General features: G+C 53.9%; 1 protein-coding gene across 5 annotated transcripts in view; it reads right to left on the bottom strand.

Annotated features, from left to right (window-relative positions):
* The window catches only part of LOC137146518 (ras GTPase-activating protein 4-like), a 49,345-nt gene extending 32,933 nt beyond the window's left edge, over positions 1-16,412 (bottom strand). For 2 of the 5 annotated variants that reach the window (XM_067537817.1, XM_067537819.1), the window contains exon 1: positions 15,711-16,412. In XM_067537817.1, coding sequence (XP_067393918.1) covers positions 15,711-15,775 — 65 coding nt within the window. In that variant the 5' untranslated portion in view covers positions 15,776-16,412. Of the gene's footprint in view, positions 1-4,001; positions 4,760-6,877; positions 6,934-15,710 lie in introns of those variants that run through there. The other 3 variants (XM_067537816.1, XM_067537821.1, XM_067537818.1) reach the window with 3 other exon arrangements.
* Between the last annotated feature and the right edge of the window lie 1,070 nt (positions 16,413-17,482).

Raw genomic sequence — 17,482 nt, 5'->3', positions numbered from 1 at the left:
CCTTTCACCGGATCTGAGCCTGTCCAACTTCTCCCTTCAGGGGTTGGCTGCTTGCGACCGGCCGGCCTGAGACACAGGGGATTAGTGCTGCGGGATGCTGGAAGGGATGCATCTGCTTCCTTCACTGCCAAGGCAGCAAAAAGGAGACACGGAGCCAACTCAAGCCCAGTGGGACCCAGCACCAGTCGCCCAAGTCCTGGGGGCTCAGAGAATGCCACCCACTAGGTCCTTCCCCCACTGGACAAACTGCATGGGGAAGTTAAGATCGGTGATGTTTCCTGGAGTTTATCTTGCGCCAACATTGAACCCAGGTGTCCTGAGAACACCCCCATTCACCACAGCCTGTCATATGGATCCTCTAGCTGGGGGATGTAACACATCCGGCTACACTCAACACATGCTCCTGGCCCACCCATGTTCCTAACAGCCACACAGACTCCCACAGCTCCCCAGGGATGGACTTTAGGGGGCTTCCGGCACGCCCTGGAGGAGAGAAATCCTTATGCCCTACCCCACTGGGTACCCTGAAGGAGGAGGCCCCAGTGGGGCAGCCAATGGCCTGGATTTGGGGTTAATTCACCTGGAGCTGACCCGACCTCCTGAACTTCAGGAGCTAGGTCGTGCTGCCCGGTGAATGATTTCTGCGTAAAGGAATGGATGAGATCTTTCTGGCATGCAGACTCGGGATCTTCTAGTAACACCACGGCACAGAACTCCAAGGGAAAAGGAGAGCGCTGACCAGTGCGAGCAGCTGCCAGAAAACCTGTAACATTAGGACACGCTGTTCAGCGTCCTTCAAGGTTTGCGTCATAGCCGGAATTCCCACTGAACGCGTCAGCATGGGGGGAAAATAGCCCAACAAGCTGCGGCGCGTCAGCCCAGCAATTGCACAGCTTTATTTAGAGACCCAAGGCTTCCGGCTTCTTGAACTTGTAATCTAACCCCCTTCCCTTCCAGAACGCCTTGCACTGTGGCTGACTGCTCCCTAGGGACCTGTTTGAGTCATCAGAGTGACATTCCCCCACCGGCTCCTTCCAACCGAGTTTTTATGGCAGAACTGAACTGGGACCGAGTTCATCAGAAGTTAAATAACCCAGTTTAAGATGTACAGTGCTTGGTCTTTGGCCGAAGAGCAAAGTGTGGTATCAGTAGGAACGGGCACATTCTCCATCAGGGGACTATGGACCTGATCCAAAGACCACTGGAAGCAATGGAATGACTCCCACTGATCTGAGAGGGTTTTGGATCCGGCCCTGTATCCTGCGTTAGTTTGTTGCTCCAACAGTTTTCATCCAGCTGGATGACTTGGAGGGTTGAGTTTTCAGGAAGCTGGGCTGCAGATCTCCAGGCCAAACAATTTGCTTTGAACTAGGTGCTCTTCATTCGGAAATAGACACGAAAGGAACATACCAGCCCACAAATAAAACGCTGCCTAGGAAGCAGAATAAGGGACGAGACCTTTCCTTCCTCGGTCGCTGGCTAATAGATGGCCCAGATCAGCACTGACTGAAAGTCACTCCCATCTGACAGCTGCACGGGCCCCTCTGTTAAATGGAGCTGGGGATCTCTGCCAACCTCTATCCGACCCAGGGATGGGGGGTTTCATTGCACGAGCACGTCCAGAAGTTATTCTGCAAGACCAGCCTGCTGGCCTGGAGCCACGGGGGGAACCCGAGTCAGTTTCTGCAGACAGCCTGCTCTGTGGCAAAGCCATCAGCTGGCCTGCTGCGAACACTGCCCTGGGACTCTTCAGTGACACGCATGGGCTGAGGCTGGATCCCTTCCAGCGTCCAGGCCCTGCTGTAGTCCTCTGCGTTTCCCAGCACAACTCAGACTCGGTTTGCCCTGGGATTTAAAAGAGCATTAGCTCTTTAAAGAGGTGTGGATGCAGCTTTCAGGGGAACCAGGACCTACAGCTCTTTGTGAGGCCATGTGGCCAGACAAATGCGGAGCTGCCTGCAGGCGGCAGACCCCTTTACTTCTCCTTCAAGCAACTTTGGCAAGGGTGTGCCTGCCCTGGCAGCTCTCACGGCATAAACGGATTCCCAAGGTAACTCGCTGTTCAAACCAAGGGAGCGTCACTTCGGCGAAGCCCTAAAGACCCAGGACAGGCTGCCAGGCCTGGTACGTTTCATCGGGATTCTCTCCCATTCGCAGTAAGGTGCAGTCCTGCCGCACAACGTCTGTGGTCCACGCAGTGCCCCTCTGCTACCCATCTTCTCAAACGGCACCACTCTGCACAGCAGCGCCTCCCCCTGGTCTCCACTGGGTAGCGCTCTCCCTCACCACGCAGGCCAGCCCGCAGGCTGCCCCTCTGCGGACCAACGGCATGATCAGCGGGAAGGGAAGCAGATCTAGACGAGGCGAGGCCACATCTGCTCCCGCCATCGCTGCCCTGGGGAGAGATGCCCCCAGCAGGGTGCAGCACAGCCAAGGAGGGGAAAGAGTTTGGAGGAACCAGTGCGGGCGCTCGGACACCCTGCTGATCGTCACCGTACAGAGAAGGCACATACTATGGGCCTGACCCAAAGCCTCAATGGGCTTTGGATCTGGCTTATTACGGGGTCCGGACAGGGAGAAAGAGAGAGAAAACAGCCATGTGTTCCAGTGCGCTGGGGGCAGTCACCCTAACGCAGGCGAGAGGAACACACCAGCTGAGGAAACCCCGCGCCCTGCTACGTAGCGCCCTGCTGCTCGGTGGCCTGGAGCCAGCATAAAACAGGGAAATGGTTTTATGAACAGGCCAGTGGTAAATTCAGCCTCTTCGGCACATTTGCCATTTAGACGATGCTTTCCAATTACAGGAAAGAAGCGAGGGGCCGGGGGGAGAAGGAACACACCAAGCACAGCGCTAAGCAGAACTGTCCTGACCCTTGGCAGCTGAAGCAACAATTCCCGCAGCCACAAGAAAGGCTAGTTCTTGCCAAGGAGCATTAGTGGCTGATACGCCAATCCCCTGATAACAGGCTAACACAAACAGTGGGGGACGGACGGACAGACGCACGCACACACAACTCTGCTTTTCTGCTGGGTTTAGTTTTCTGCCCTCAGGCGCGGTCTGCCGCAAAACTTACTCTCCAGATTAGCAAAAGCTGCCACCTGTGGGGAGGGATGGGGGGTGGGGAGGGGGGGTCCCCGCAGACAGGGAGCTATGGGAGCCGACACCCACATCAGCTCAGCGGCACTGGCAGGAGCCCGAAGGCAGTCAGCTCTCCAGGCCCGGCAGCCATTTTCAGCACCGTGTGAGTGAGCGAGAGAGCGCGTGCCCCGCTAACACCCGTGCCGCTGAGCCGGGCGCGGTCCTAGAGCAGGAGTGTCGAGACACGGCGTTAGCCTTACTGTGGTTTCTTGCCTCTATTAGGTATGTCTCGGGCTTCACGCCCACCTCACAACCGGGAGGGGAGGCCGAGCTCAGCACGGCTCTGTTTTCAAAACCTCGCCTCAAGTTACAGCACCTAAATCTATGCTGAGACACCCAAGTGCCACCTTAGAAACCAGTCCTGGGCCCCAAACCAGTATCCAGGTGGCTAAATATGGATTCAAAAGCATAAATGTGGGCACCCCAGTTTGAAAAGTGACCCCTTCATGTTTGTAAAGTGCTTTGGGATCTTCAGGGGAAAGGGGCTAGCGAGGACAAAAGACTGAACTGAACTATTTTTATTCCCTCTCCTCCAACAGGGCTGGGCTCAGTAAAGTGGATCAGGAATTTCTGTTCTCCCTGTCTCGTAACACGGGAACGCCCAGTGACATCAAAAGGCAGGAAGCCCAAAAGCGATAATGAAATACTTTCTGAAAAATCTGTGGAACTCACTGCCACAGTAAATAACAGAGGCCAAGAACGTCACAACATTCAGAAAGGGATAGGATAGAAACATAGATAATATTACACCTAAGTAGTAATAATTTTGGAAGGTCTCTTAAGGCTACTGCGTCAGAGCTTGAGTCAATCTCGAACTATTAGACTAAGATGAGACTAACATGGGGGGCAGATTTTCCCACACCTGGTATGATGGGGCTCTTACGCCTTCCTCTGAAGCTTCTGGTGCTGGCCACAGTCAGAGACGGGTCACTGGACTGGATGAACCCTGGTTCTGATCCAGTCTGGCAATGCCCATGTTCTTCCCAAAGCAGACCTCTCAAATAAATAAACTGACCTTATTTATTTTAAAGACATTTCTTTTCTGTCCTGTTACCAGCATCGTTTTTTCTCTGCTCCTGCCTCGTTTACATTCTCGGTTATTTGACAACACATTTTCCAAAGCAATTTCATTTTATGGGGAGCCGATAATTTGAATCTGTGTGTGTGTCTCGCTGGAAGTAATTTCAGGTCGCTAAGAATGTGTGTCTCCCAGCATTTCAATGAGCTACGACTGCATTCCAGACAGGATTTTTCTACATGAAATCAGTGGATCGAATTCTGTTAAATACATGCCGCTGCGGACAACGCTTCCTGCCTTACACCAACTATTAAGTAGGCAAGGAATATAGGGAATGCCACATATGGGCAAGCTAGTCCGTGGATTACAAGTTTACAAACACCAGGTTAGATATTAACGACCAGCTCCTAGCTGGTTTCAACCATTGTAGGTTCCTTGAGGTCAGCAGGACTACCCCAGTTTCCACCACTTAAGCGTCTGGCCCTAGATCATGCACCATTGACAATTCTCCTGGGGACTTTAGCTCAGGTGATCATGCTTCAAATATAAACCTCCCAAGGCTTTCTAAATCCACAGCACAGTAGTTACATGTTGCATTTTTACAGGACCCTCTGCATCCAAGGATCTCTAAGGGCTGTACATACTGACCTCCCTCCACAGCTGGGTTATGAGGACTAGGTGATGTATCACCCCCCATTTCACAGGTGGGGACACCACCTGTCTGGGGTTTTATAAAGGTTAGATGGCCCCCAGCACCAATGTCTGAGATGGAGTGGTTAAGCGACTCGTGTTAGTACAGCGCCTTGCACCATGGGGGCCCGGTCCACAAGCAGGGCTCCTAGGCGTTACTGCAGTGCAAACAACAAAATAAAGATACCTACCGAACACCAGCGGCACAGCCAAGGCCAGAAGCCAGGACCGCGGACACCCAGACCCGTGAGGTAAGCCATAGATCAAGCGTTGCCGCCTGTCGTCAGCATTTCCATCCCGTCTAGCCTCGCTGCTCTACTCAAGCATTTGGAAAATCCAAACTTGTTGAAACAGCTTCCGCACAGGTGAGATGGGCTCAGTCCCATCCCGGAGCACCAGGGACACAAGGAAGCTCCACACAGAGCCCTGGAGGGGCTGATTTCCTTGTAAACGGCCACAGCCCACCATCTCCTCCCTTTAGAAATGCCTCAGGCAGTTCCTACTAGTCCCAGCGCCCTGAGCTACTCAGCTGATCCGCCTGCCCCGCCCTCCATCCCTGAATGCGACTGGGTCAGGTTACATACACAAATGGACCTTGCCACCTTCTGCAACCCCTTCACTCTAGGTTTTGCAAGGCCCGGAGAATGCCTGGACATCCCCAGTAACTTCACACGGGCTGGGAGGTAAATTCCAGTTGCAATGCCTGACGCCAAGTCTTCAGCTCGGGACCGGCACCACCTACAATGTTCTTCCACCCCACTGCAGGTGGGAAGCCAGAAACGTTGGCTCTGCCCTGGCTCAGCAGACTCCACCCTGCAGCTGGCCTCTAGGAGTTCGGTGCTTTGGAAGTCCCAGAGTGCAGTGGTGCAATGGTCCTGTCCAACACGACGCTGGGGACATGCTAAACCACCGAGAGGCGCGAGCAGCGGGGGAGCTTCCAGGGAGGGGGCGGAGAGGCGCCAGCAGCAGGCGGGGGGAGACCTTGGAGGAGGGGGTTGAGTGGGAGCAGGGGTGGTGCATGGGCAGGGCCTGGGGAGGGGGGGGGGCAAGGCAGGGGTACGGTCCAAGCGCCAGTGTCCCCCTGCCAAAGGCAGGAGTCACGTGCCACCCATGGTTTACTATACCATGACACTGTCGCGCCATAGTGTAGACGTGGCCTTGGTCTGTCTGTCTGTGCCTCTTGCAGACGAGGGAAGGATAATAGCACTTCCCTGCCTGACAAGGCTATGGAGAGGATAACTACACTGCAGATGCTAGGGAGGTGGGGGCCATAAGCACCTTAGAAAGATCCCGGGTGAGCAGGCGTTTCATCTGAATGCCGTAGTAAAGCAATCAGAAAAATAATAACACGGTTGCAGCCGGAGACGTTAGCACAAAAGGCGGCTGGTCGAACCTAGCTGGAGCGATGCCATTTCTCCGCTTCCCTCCCAGCAGGTTTTGATGTCCCATTGTTTATGGGCAGCCCTAGATCCTCAGGGGAGGCTGACAGTTTTATAATGAAATGCCAGGACTGAATTGTGTGCGTAGCCTCTGGTGCCTGAAGCTTCCCGTGCCTGGGGTTTGTTAATCATTGCCGGAGCTAAATGAGCCAGGACTCCCGGCTCGGGTTGGGAAACAAAGCACCACCGAAAGAGCATCAGGAGCTCCTTTTGCACTGATGGTTTTTCCACCATTAACTCTAAGGATGCTGGCGTTTTCCTGACTGCCAGGCAGACGGCTGCTTAACAGGACACAGGAGCAGTCCTAAAAAAAAACAACAGCGCCACGTTTTCTTTATAAGGCGTCTGATTTCCAAAGCCCCCCGGCTTACCGAGAAAGCAGACCTAGAAGCGAGGTCAAAGGTGACCTGCAAAGGGAGGCTCTGCCCTGTCTTTGTGATGGATGTAGAAGGCCCACCAGGGGTTTTCTACGTGTTTTTGACCTTGGCAACGTCCAATCTGGTCTTCCCTGTTTTAGCGAGGTTTAAACTAGCCTTCCCAAGTTACAGTCCTGCCTTTGCTCGATGTGGAGACGCACGTTCCAAGACTCACCGTCCCGGAGCGCCCCTTCCTGGTGAGACCTGGTACCACAGCGCTTCCACCTCAGGAGCCCCACAACCATCTTCAGCCTACTTTCGCCATAGAGGCCACTGGACTCACCAGCCACACCACTTCCCGCCATGCAACCCCCTCGGGGCTGACACTGAGTCCAGGTCCATGAGCATCATCAAAGCAGAGTCTCCAGCCCCGCTGTCCTTCCTTACAGGTGGGCTCCCGGCAGCAAAGGTCTTCCCCAGCCGACCTACTGTGGGTCCTGGGATGGGTGGACCTTCAAATGGCGGAGGAACCACAGAGCCCAGCTGGCAGATTACGACCGGGGGAACAAAACAGGGGCTCACTGAGCAGAGAACCCCACTCAGCACCCAGGGCTCCTCAGAGAGTCCCAAGAGCCAGTGGACGCCACCCAACCAGGCTCTGCCGCAGATCTGATATGAGGAACCAGAAACCAGCTCCCCACCCACAGAGCAGCCCCCGCCTCCCTCCCCCCCAGCTTCCTCCTGCTGCTGCTCTTGCGGACGCCCCGCTCGGCCAGCACCAGGAGGAAGTTGACAGGGAGGTTTTGCGACTTTGTGGGGCCGCAGGTAGCGGGTGCGAACGTGAGGAGGTGCAGGGGAAAGTGCAGCCAGAACCTCAGCAGGAGGTTTTGCCAGAGCCGGAAGAAGGGCTGCCGCCGACTGTCCCACTGTCTGGCTCCAGTCAACCCAACCAGCTGGCTCAGGTCCACCCTCCGATCTGAGACCCCTAGGAGGCCAGAGTCCTCAGCCATTTCCTAGCTCTGTCTCCTAGCAGAGACGTCTCACTTCTATCCCCCCCCCACAGCCAGCCCTCAACTGCTGGGCTTTCTCCTCAGAGCTAGTCACAGGAGAATTCCCCCCTCAGCTGCTCTAGCCCGCCTGCTGCCCTCCCCCGGGGAATGCAGGCAGCCTTCTCCCAGAAACGCCTTCCCCAATTCTTCTTCCTCCTTTTACATCCCACACCTTGCACAGAGGTAGCAGGACAGGACTGACGGGTGCCAGACATCTGGCCTGGAAAGGGGCAGGCTGGCCTGTTACAGCGTACCCCTAGGTGACCCTTGTCTTCACTAGGGCCATGTCTACACAAGGAAAAAGGAGGCTTTTTAACACCTTAGCCAGCACTTGTTATGAAATCCTAGTGGAGACAGAGCAAGTTGTAGTGTTAACAGGGTCTGCTTCAGCCCGCTAAGACATGTCAACACTACAACTCGCCTTGAATGCACAGAGATTTTATACTGGGTGTTAACTATCACGCATTAAAAAGACACCTTTTCCCCTAGCGTATACACACACGGCCAGTGTCTTCCAGAAAGGGTGGACAAGATGGAGACTTTCAATGTGAACAATCCACACCCAACAAAAGTGAAAAATAAAACTATATCAAAAAGTAAATAGGAGCCCACACTGGGTTCCTCACACACGAGCGTGTACACACCATTCTTTGAAAGCCACCTTTAAAGGAAAAAACCAGGCTGATGCAACTTTGCAAAATCATTAAAAATTTACTAGCCAAGACACAGAATCCGTTTGCCTACTTTCTCCATGAAGATAGTGAAAAAAACCCAAACAAACAGATTTTCCTTTCCTTTCTGGAACCACCATCTCCCCTCAGTTTTGCAAGCCTTGTCTAGCAAACAGGTATCTAACTGGGATAGAGACAGAAACACAACCCGCCCCCGTGCGTATATCCTGCACCCCACTCAGCCTCTCCCCACACAGCACAGCTGCAGACCGACAAGAGCAGCCTAAAACCGAAACCAGCGTCTAGGGCCTGAGGGAGCTGGGCACCTAACTCCTCCTTTGGAAAGCCCGGCCGAGGTGTCTCCAGTCACATGCAGGAGGACACACACAGATGGACTCCGGTGTACATGGAGGGCGAGATCATTAAGAGTCATGGGTCCTCAGGGAACACGTCTAGTGGGAAGCAAACAGGAGACAGAAGACCTGGTTCCTTTCTCAGCTCTGCTACTTGCTACATGAATCGTACCATTCATTCCCCAGTCGTGTGCTTCAGTTTCCTCATCTCTGCGAGGGTGGGGATATCTGCCTCCTTGGGAGATGGGAGGCTTAGCGCATTAACGTTTGCAAAGCACTCAGAGACCTGCAGCGAGCACCAAGTGCCAGCAACTCCAGCAAACAGAACCGGCCTTTGCTCATCTCAGGGATGAGACTTCGATGCCGGGGTCTACATTCGCGCTAGCTAAGCAGGAGGGCAAAACTTTATCGTCCCATGCGTGCCGGCACCAGGACGACCCTGCGAGGACAGCTGTCCATAGACATAACCCTAAGAATTAGCCACACCCCACTGCTCTGACCGCCTCTGTTCATCTGCGGCCGGACGAGGGCTAGCTAGGAGTTATTTCAACTGCCCGGATGGCACTAGCCTGGGCCATTGTGGACCCCCTTGCTGAGCCGCTGAGCGCGCTGTGCCCAGCCTTCCATGGACCTCTGTGGAATGGCACAACAGGGGAATGCAAGGGGTCAGGGTCAAACCTGTCAGCCCTCAGGAGTTACAGGGCCGTGGCTTAGTGCAATGGCCGTTCCCTGCCAAAGGTTCCAAAGCCCGGAGCGGGTCAGAATGAACCGTGCATGGACCCCAGGCAGGATCCAGCCCAGAGCGTCACACATGGTGGCCTCCGCTCATGGGAGGCCAGGACAGATGCAGCAGACGTTCTGAAGACTCGAACGGAGCTGCGTGGTCCTAGCAGTGGGCAGGGGTCTGACGGCTGGGGTCCGATTCAAAGTCCATGAAAGCCAAAAGAAGGACTCGCAGTTACTTCAATGGGCCTTGAGAAGCAGGAGATGCTGCCAGCCTGGCCTACGGTGCATGGGCAGAGCTGGGTAGGTGTCAGGAGTCAAGCCTGCCAGCTGCACCTGCCCCGTCACTGTGAACACAGCGCAGCTTGAGAACCACTCTGGTTATTCAACGCACACGCCAGCAGCTGTGATCGGCCCCGTGCCTGCCCGGCTCCTTGCTCTGCTCCAGGCCTGATCCTGCCTTGTTCCCAGCCTGGCTCCTTTCCTGTCCAGTCAGCTCCAGCTCTGCGTCCCCGACTCCATCTCTAAGCTTTGGCTTCCCCGACCCCATGGCTCTTGTTACTGGATTCCTAACCCCAGCTCGGACCACTGGTTTGGGTTCCTGATTCCAGTCCTGACCCCTTGGCCCTGGTTACTGGATTTCTGACACCACTCCTGCTCCAACCACTAGGCTCGACTGCCCACACCCCAGCTGATGACCGTAGGGAACCTGTACTGAACTGGCAGAGACGTGCTGCAGGTCCAGACTGAGCTGCATTGGATTAACAAAGGGTGTATTGCAGCTCAGGACAGCACTGAGCTGGCAGAGGTGTGGGGAGGGAAGCTCTCCAAACACCTGTCCATGCTATTTCTGGTTGCTAAGAGTCCCCCACTATCAAATACCACTGAATCATCCACAATTAAACAATAAACAGGCAGCAGCTTGACTGCTTAAAGGACATGTACCATCTCCCCAGGGGCAGGAGGAAGCGTTTGCATGGATGCAGCAGGTTACTACAGGCAGTCTAGAAATAGCTTCCCGAGAGGTGCCTTCCTGGGGCGCCCCCAGAAACTGTTGAAAGTAAGAAACCCAATTACGTTAGGGCAGCCAGCTGGCAAGGCCCACTGGGCTCCCAGCCGGCAAGCGGAGTCACTCTTCCCAGAAAGGCAGGAGCAGATTCCACCTGCCACAGGGCCCTCAAGCTGTTTTTTCCTGTGCCAGACACATGCCAAACCCAGGATGAAGCAGAGCCAGAATGGAAAAGCATGACTCAGGTACAGCCAGATAGTTTAGGAGCGTGCGTGCTCTGTCCTGGTTAAGGCAGGAGCAAATCATAGACTCACCCCATAAACAGGGAGCTGCCCAGCTTGCATATTGTCCAAATCCCTCTTTTAAGCCTGATCCAACTATGCCGGTGAAGTCAAGGGGAGTTGTGGATTTTTAACAGGGCCCACAGAAGGCGATTCAAGCTAGGCACCCAAAAATAGGGGCTGCATTTGGAAATATGGATGTAAAGGTGAGCTGATGTACTGAGGACATATCTGGTACATAGGACAGCAGTGGAGTGGTGTTTCCCTATAAACATATCACACACACAAACCCTACAGCCAGATGATTCACTTATTGCACTGCCATCACCCATCGATAATGCTTATTATCGATGGGTAATATTCATATTACCATAGGATTTAGTAGTCCAGGACCCCATAAGGATGAGGGCTGTTCAAACACAGAACAAAAGCCAGTCCCTGCCCCACAGAGCTTCCAATTTAAGAAAACAGTTGGAGTTTACCCAAAGGCAAACTGTCAACCTTAAAATCCCAGGGCCAAAACCTCAGTAGTGTAAATCAGCATAACTAAATTGACTCCCCCAGAGCCCTGCTGATTTGCATTGGCTGAGGAACTAGTACACGTTTCTTTCCCTGTGCTCCTAACGTGACTTTAGATTATGGAGAGTGTGTTAAAAACCCAGTTCACTTGCCGCTGCTCATAGCTCTCCGCAGGAAAATAAAACATCTTCCTTGGCTTGGAGGAAATCAATTGTGTCTGTTTCACTCTGGTTTAGTCAGTTTCAAGTCCTCAGTGCCCCGAAGTCTAGGCTGCAAATAGGTCCAGGAGAGATTGTTCGCTTGAAAATGATGTTTTCCCGTTATAAATGTGGAGAAAATTTGGGGCCACGTTTAAGCATCTCTTGAATAGGAGGCATTTGGGGTTATTCAGATTCCTGTGGAAGCTGGATCCATGCACTTATTGGGTCTGATTCATGTCTCACACCCGCTTCACACTGAGTAAACTCATCTCACGTCTATGGCGTTATTGTGGTGTGAGAAGAGACTCACGCACACTTATGGGCAGAGTTTCCTTACACCATCCCTGCATTGTATCCATGAGCAGCTACTTATTTTAGCCCAAATTCTGCACTTGGCTACTCTGGAGTACATACAGAACGACCCACTGATTTAAATGGAGTTATCCTGCATTCACACCTGGCCACCAAGAGCAGGAATCTCCTCGCATTTACACCAGTGTCAATCTGCAATAAATCCATTGACTCTGATGGAGTCACACTGGAGTAAAGCTGGCGGAAGGGAGAGGAAAACAAGGCCTTAAGACTTTTACAACCTCCGAAGTGATTGCAGCTGGGGCAGAACAGTGCCAGGGCAAATCCAGATGAAGGCCCAGTGGCAATTTTAGAGCTTTTTTCCTCCTTCTATTTTCATGGATTCAGACCATCACTAGCCCAGCCTCTCAACTGAGCCGTCAAAGGCCTCGAACCCTTGGGATTCATGGTCCCATCAGTGGCTCCTCAAAGCATTTAGCAACACAGACAGAAGACAAACACCAAGAGGGCCAATGAAGCCAACACAGAGCCGGAGACAAGCCACGGCAAGGCTCTGTCCGTGCTGCCTGGGGAGTGGATTTCACTCCAGGCATCTGAGAAGGCAAAACACATTAATATATTAACGAGAAGGCAGCCTAAAATGTCAGGGTGCCCTGTGGACTGAATTGGACACCACAGCAGCCCGTCCATATGGCTTTTGGCAGCCTCGTGGATCAGTTACTCCAGAGCTGCCAGTCTGTACACGCAGCTGAGGTTTGGAGTCTGTTTACAGAAGTGAGGCCCAATCGTCAGCAGGCTTAAGACAGCGCAGTCCCAATGACTTGGCATTTATACCAGCTGCAGATTCAGCCCAGCGAGTGACAGCTGGGTGCAAGGATCAGAGCCAAATCCTGCTGTAAATCCAGAGTAATTCAGCCAGAACAAATGGAGTTACTCCAGATTTACATCAGCAGAGCAGGTGCACCACAACTAGAATGGGCCAGATCCTCCGCAGATGTAAAGCAGCATCTCTCGGTGGTGCTATGATGGTTTACATTGGCTCAATGGATTTAATCAGAAGAGTGATTTAAAAAAAAAAAAAAACCAACAACCTAGAACCCAGTAACTTCACCCAAAGTATTGGGAACCATGGTGTGATCCAAGGCGAAGGGGTGGGATCCTGTCCTTAACTTTAGTTCCCAGGGTGCCGGTGCCGCCAGGAGAAAGCTCTGCCGCAGAGGTCGACAGACTCACGCCTGTCCCATGACACATCTTCTGCCACCCTCAAAGTTAAAGCAGGTTGGGTCAGATTCTGATCTCACGCAGGGGTAAGGGCCACTGACTTCAGTAGGGTTCCTCCTGGATTAGCTCTTGCTTACCCCCGTGTGTCTACCTAAGGTACCGACACGGCCCCAGCTCTAGAGTATCCGAGCACCTCCCTCTTTTCATGTGTTTAGCCCCGCAACCCACTGTGAGGCCAGGCAGGGCTGTCGTCCACGTTTCACAGGGGTGCACCTATGGCACCGGGACCAAGTGACAAGGCTCACACAGCAAGTCTGGAGCCGAGCAGGGATTTGTACCCAGATCTCCCAAGCCCTAGGCTAGTGCCCTAACCACCAGACAATCCTTCACCAGAACTAAGCCCAACTTTCTGAAGGGGATCCTCTGGAATCACCGTTATTCTTCTCCATCCAAGGTTAAGGGGCCTGCAGCTGTTCTAGTGGCTGTTGCATCTCCACGCAGTGCCTGGTATTTGCTGCATGAGATGAAGCGTGATGGAGGTGCTTCCCTCCACCTGGGGCAGCCTGCCAGCGAGCGGGAAGTACAGAGACACAGACGCACGCCATGGCAGCCCAACGCGTCACCCCTACAGCACGTAGGAGAGCAGCAGCCAACGCTCAAAAATAGCATATGGAACCCAGATGAGAAGAAAAATTTCCCAAACAGTTTGCACGGGGTTCAGTCCCCCAAATGACACACACTAGCAACCCTCCACAGATATTTCTGCACCTTGCAGCCTCTATGTGACGACAGCACTTCTCCACCTGCCATTGCAGGCTGGGGAACTCCCCCGGCAGGAGCATCGACCCGCTGGACCCTCATAGCGTCAGCCCTATTTCAAGCCTTCATGCTCCCACAGCCTGTCTGGAGAGCCCCGCTCAGTGCACAGAGGTGTATAGAGAGCCTGCATGGTAACGTCTCCCGCACCACCTCCCCTGGGCAACCTCACCACAGGGCTGCGGGGAGGGCTTTGCTCATTGGCTCTGCAGAGTATAAACCTGAGCAGCCTAAGCTGGAGACAGAAGAACTACCATCCCTCCCACAGGGTTTTTCCCCCACAGATCAAGACACTTCCCTCTACAGATCTCCAGGCACTTCCCATAGGAAGATAAAGATCAAATACCCTCATTTTACAGAGAGGAAGTGACTGGCTCAGCATCATCCAAAAGGCCAGTAAAGGAGCCAGGGACAGCTCCGTTTCTCCAGAAAGCGCCCTACCCACTAGACAACACAGCCACCCCACTGAAACGTGAGCTTGTCCAGTCCCTTTTCTCCGCAAATGCAGTCCACAGGCAAAACGGTTTTTTAAAATGCTATTTCACACTCAATGTCCAGTTCTCCCCTCCTCCAAACTCATGCAAATCAGGGGCGTGGCATTATTACACTGATGTAAACCTGGTTTCAGAATCAGGCCCGTAAACACTCAGAAGTCACATTTCTTTCCTTGTTTCTTTCCATTCTTTTTCCATGATGACGGTGAGGATTTTTTCTTTATTTTTTTCTGGCAGCCTTTCAGCCCCACCAACCCGAAGGCTGATTCCTTAACACGAACAGCCTCCGGAGACGGCTGTCTTAGTTGAGCGATGAAGGATTTACACTGGGAACCTGGTTACAAATTGCCTCCATAGGATAAGAAGCAAAATCGCATCTATTTATTTGCTAACCCTTTTCCATCATTTAGGCCACTGCTTCTTCCCTCCTCCCCCTTCCAGGAAAAAAAAGGAACATGTAGTCACGTCTCTCCCTCCCTAGACGGAGTCAGGTGGGATGGAAAATAAGAATAAATCAGGAAGAAGAAGAAAAAAAATCAGTCTTTTTTGTTTATGTTGTTATGATTTTTCGGTTTCAGTCCAGTGTCTGGGAAAAAGCCTGAGGAATAGGACGGTACTGGGACACGGTGTTTTGTCCCTACTTTCTCCTAGCGTCACAAAACGTGTGTGCTCTGAGGGATGTGTGTGTGTTGGGCTACGAGCCTAATGAACACACATGCATGGGAAAGATATGTGGGTCTGTTGGGGAAATAACCCCTCAGACATGCATGCACCAGGAGGGGTGTGTGTGTGTGTGTGTGTGTGTGTGTGTGTGTGTGTGTGTGTGTAAGAACACGCTTGCATGGGAAAGGTATGTGGGTCTATTGGGGAAATAACCCCTCAGACATGCATGCACCAGGAGAGGGGTGTGTGTGTGTGTGTAAGGGCCGGGTGGGGGGAAGGGGGACGAGGATAACCCCCAGAACAGGCTGGCCCGGGTGGGCGTGCAGGGCTAACCCTGGGAGGGCGGCGGGGGTCTGAAACGAGGGACGCTGCCTGTGCTGGAGGCGGAGGCGGGGCCGGGGCGGGTGGCTGCGGCGGGCTAGCACAGCCTGCGTGCCACAGGGGATGCAACCGCCCGCTCCCCGCGCCCTCTAACACCGGGCTGGAGCAACCGTCCTGCGGCCGCGCTGGCAGCCGAGGGGCTGCGGCGGCAGGTGGGGGGCGGTCTGGCGGAGGATGCCCCGGACGCGTTGCACTGGGGGGGCTGGGGTTTGCCGGGGGGCCGGTCTCCTTGCCCGCATCCCCGGGGCTCACCTGCCAACTAGCCCCCCCACCCCCCACGAGCCCCGCTGTGCCTGCGCCCCCCGAGAGCCAGCCCAAGCCGAGCCCCCCCGTGCAGCGAGCGGCCGGCCCCGGGCGGGGGGACGGCTCTACTCACATGTCCTTAGCGGACAAGTTCTTCCCCTCCACGATCCGGATGGACAAGGAGCTCCGGGTGGCCATCGCCCAGCCAGCACCCGGGGGGGGCTCCTGCCCGCCCGCCCTGAGCCTGCCCGCGCGGCCGGCGGCGCCGGGAATCCAGGGCTCCGGGAGCGGAAAGCGCCGAGCTCCGGACTCCCCACGCTCCCATTCACCCAGCTGTGGGGAGGTGGGGCGTGGTTTCAGCTCACTCGCCTATCAGAAGAGGCAGAGGGACGGAGGGGCGTGGTCAGTCCGGCAGCTCCAGCTGTGATTGGCTGCTGCAGAGAACGACCGGCCTGCCCGGCTGGTCTCAGGGGACCTTTAATTCTCCCACGCCGGGCGGCTGCTCCTGCTCTTCCCGGGGCGGCGGGGACTCGGGGGGGGCAAAGCCCCAGGCGCTCCCCTGAAGTCGATGGGCCCCCGCCTGGTCCGGGGGTGCGGGGCAGGGGGCGTTCACCTCAGTGAAGAACCCCCGCGACGTTAATTGCGGTAGATCAGCCCCGCTGCTGCTGCTTCTCCAAGTCCTTCTCGTGCCAGAGCAGGATCCGGCTCCCCCCTGCAGCCCGCAAGCCCAGTCCTCCAGTTCCACGCTCCAGTGACTCCAGGGGAGTTACTCCCATTTACACCGGTGTAAAGCGAAAGCAGAACGAGGCCCAGGCGGAGAGTCAGCCCTCGGGCCCCTTCAAACACTGCACTGTGAACGTGGGACAGACACAGCGCCGAATAATACAGGGGGAGGGAGCTGGGACGATGATTTATGGGGGAAAGTACCCAAGCTTTCAAAGCCTTGCCCTCTCCGAGGTAAACAGCGTGTTGCAAACTGGAATGCAAAGGAGCACGCCGACTGGAGAAAACCCAGGGAGGAGATGGGTGAAATGCATTCAGTTGGGCTGAAAAGTTACTGAGCGTGGAGAGCCAGGTGCTAACATTAGAGAAACATTCACAGATTTCCTTCTGTCATAATTACTTGTATCGCAGTAGCAGATAGGAGCCGGATAGTGGACAGGACCCCATTGTGCTCGGTGCTGTACAAACACAGAGCAGAGATGAACCCCAGCCCCAGGAGTTTACAATCTAAGTCTGTAATTTACAAGTTTTGGACATCGCCTGAAGAATACCCACAAAACCTCCTGATCACACGAGAAAAGAAAAATGCATCAAAGAAACTTTGCTGGTCAGTATTAAAAGTTGTCAATGCATCTCAACCCAAAGAAAAAAAAATACCACCGGTTAAAACAAGATTATATTAGGGCTAAGAGCCTAATGTTCTTTTCACTTACAATGATGGGAATCAGGCACAGCTCCAGTGACGTCAAAGGAGTTACAGTAGGGCATGTGAGATCCCTCAGAGGAGTTACACGGGTAAGTGAGAGGGGAGTTGGGCTCTAGCACAAATGACATACAGGGCCAGGTCCTCAACTGGTTTAAAGCCTTTTTTAACATCTGCTGAAGATTCAGCCACTAATTAACCACAACAGAATCAACTTTAAGTTCTCATCCACATCTCAAAAAATAACCCTCCATCACTAGTCCCCCATGCTTCCCCTCAGTCACACACTCACACAAGGGGCCCAAAACAGGTTGGGACACAACTGACCAGAAGTAAAGTGATCAAGGTAAATATAAACACACCTTTCCCTAAAGAGAAAACTTGTCTCTGTGAGGAGCTCAGAATACCTTGCGTGGGATCTTTACGAGTATCATCAGCCGTCACTGTATCCCACAGTCATCAGTAAATAACTTTGTTTG

This window comes from Emydura macquarii, unplaced genomic scaffold, assembly GCF_026122565.2.
Source record: "Emydura macquarii macquarii isolate MOO-44397 ecotype Brisbane River unplaced genomic scaffold, CSIRO-AGI_Emac_v2 contig_450, whole genome shotgun sequence".
NCBI classification, from domain to species: Eukaryota; Metazoa; Chordata; order Testudines; family Chelidae; genus Emydura; species Emydura macquarii.
The sequence above is the reverse complement of the archived record's forward strand: the minus strand, read 5'-3'. Positions and strand labels throughout refer to the sequence as shown.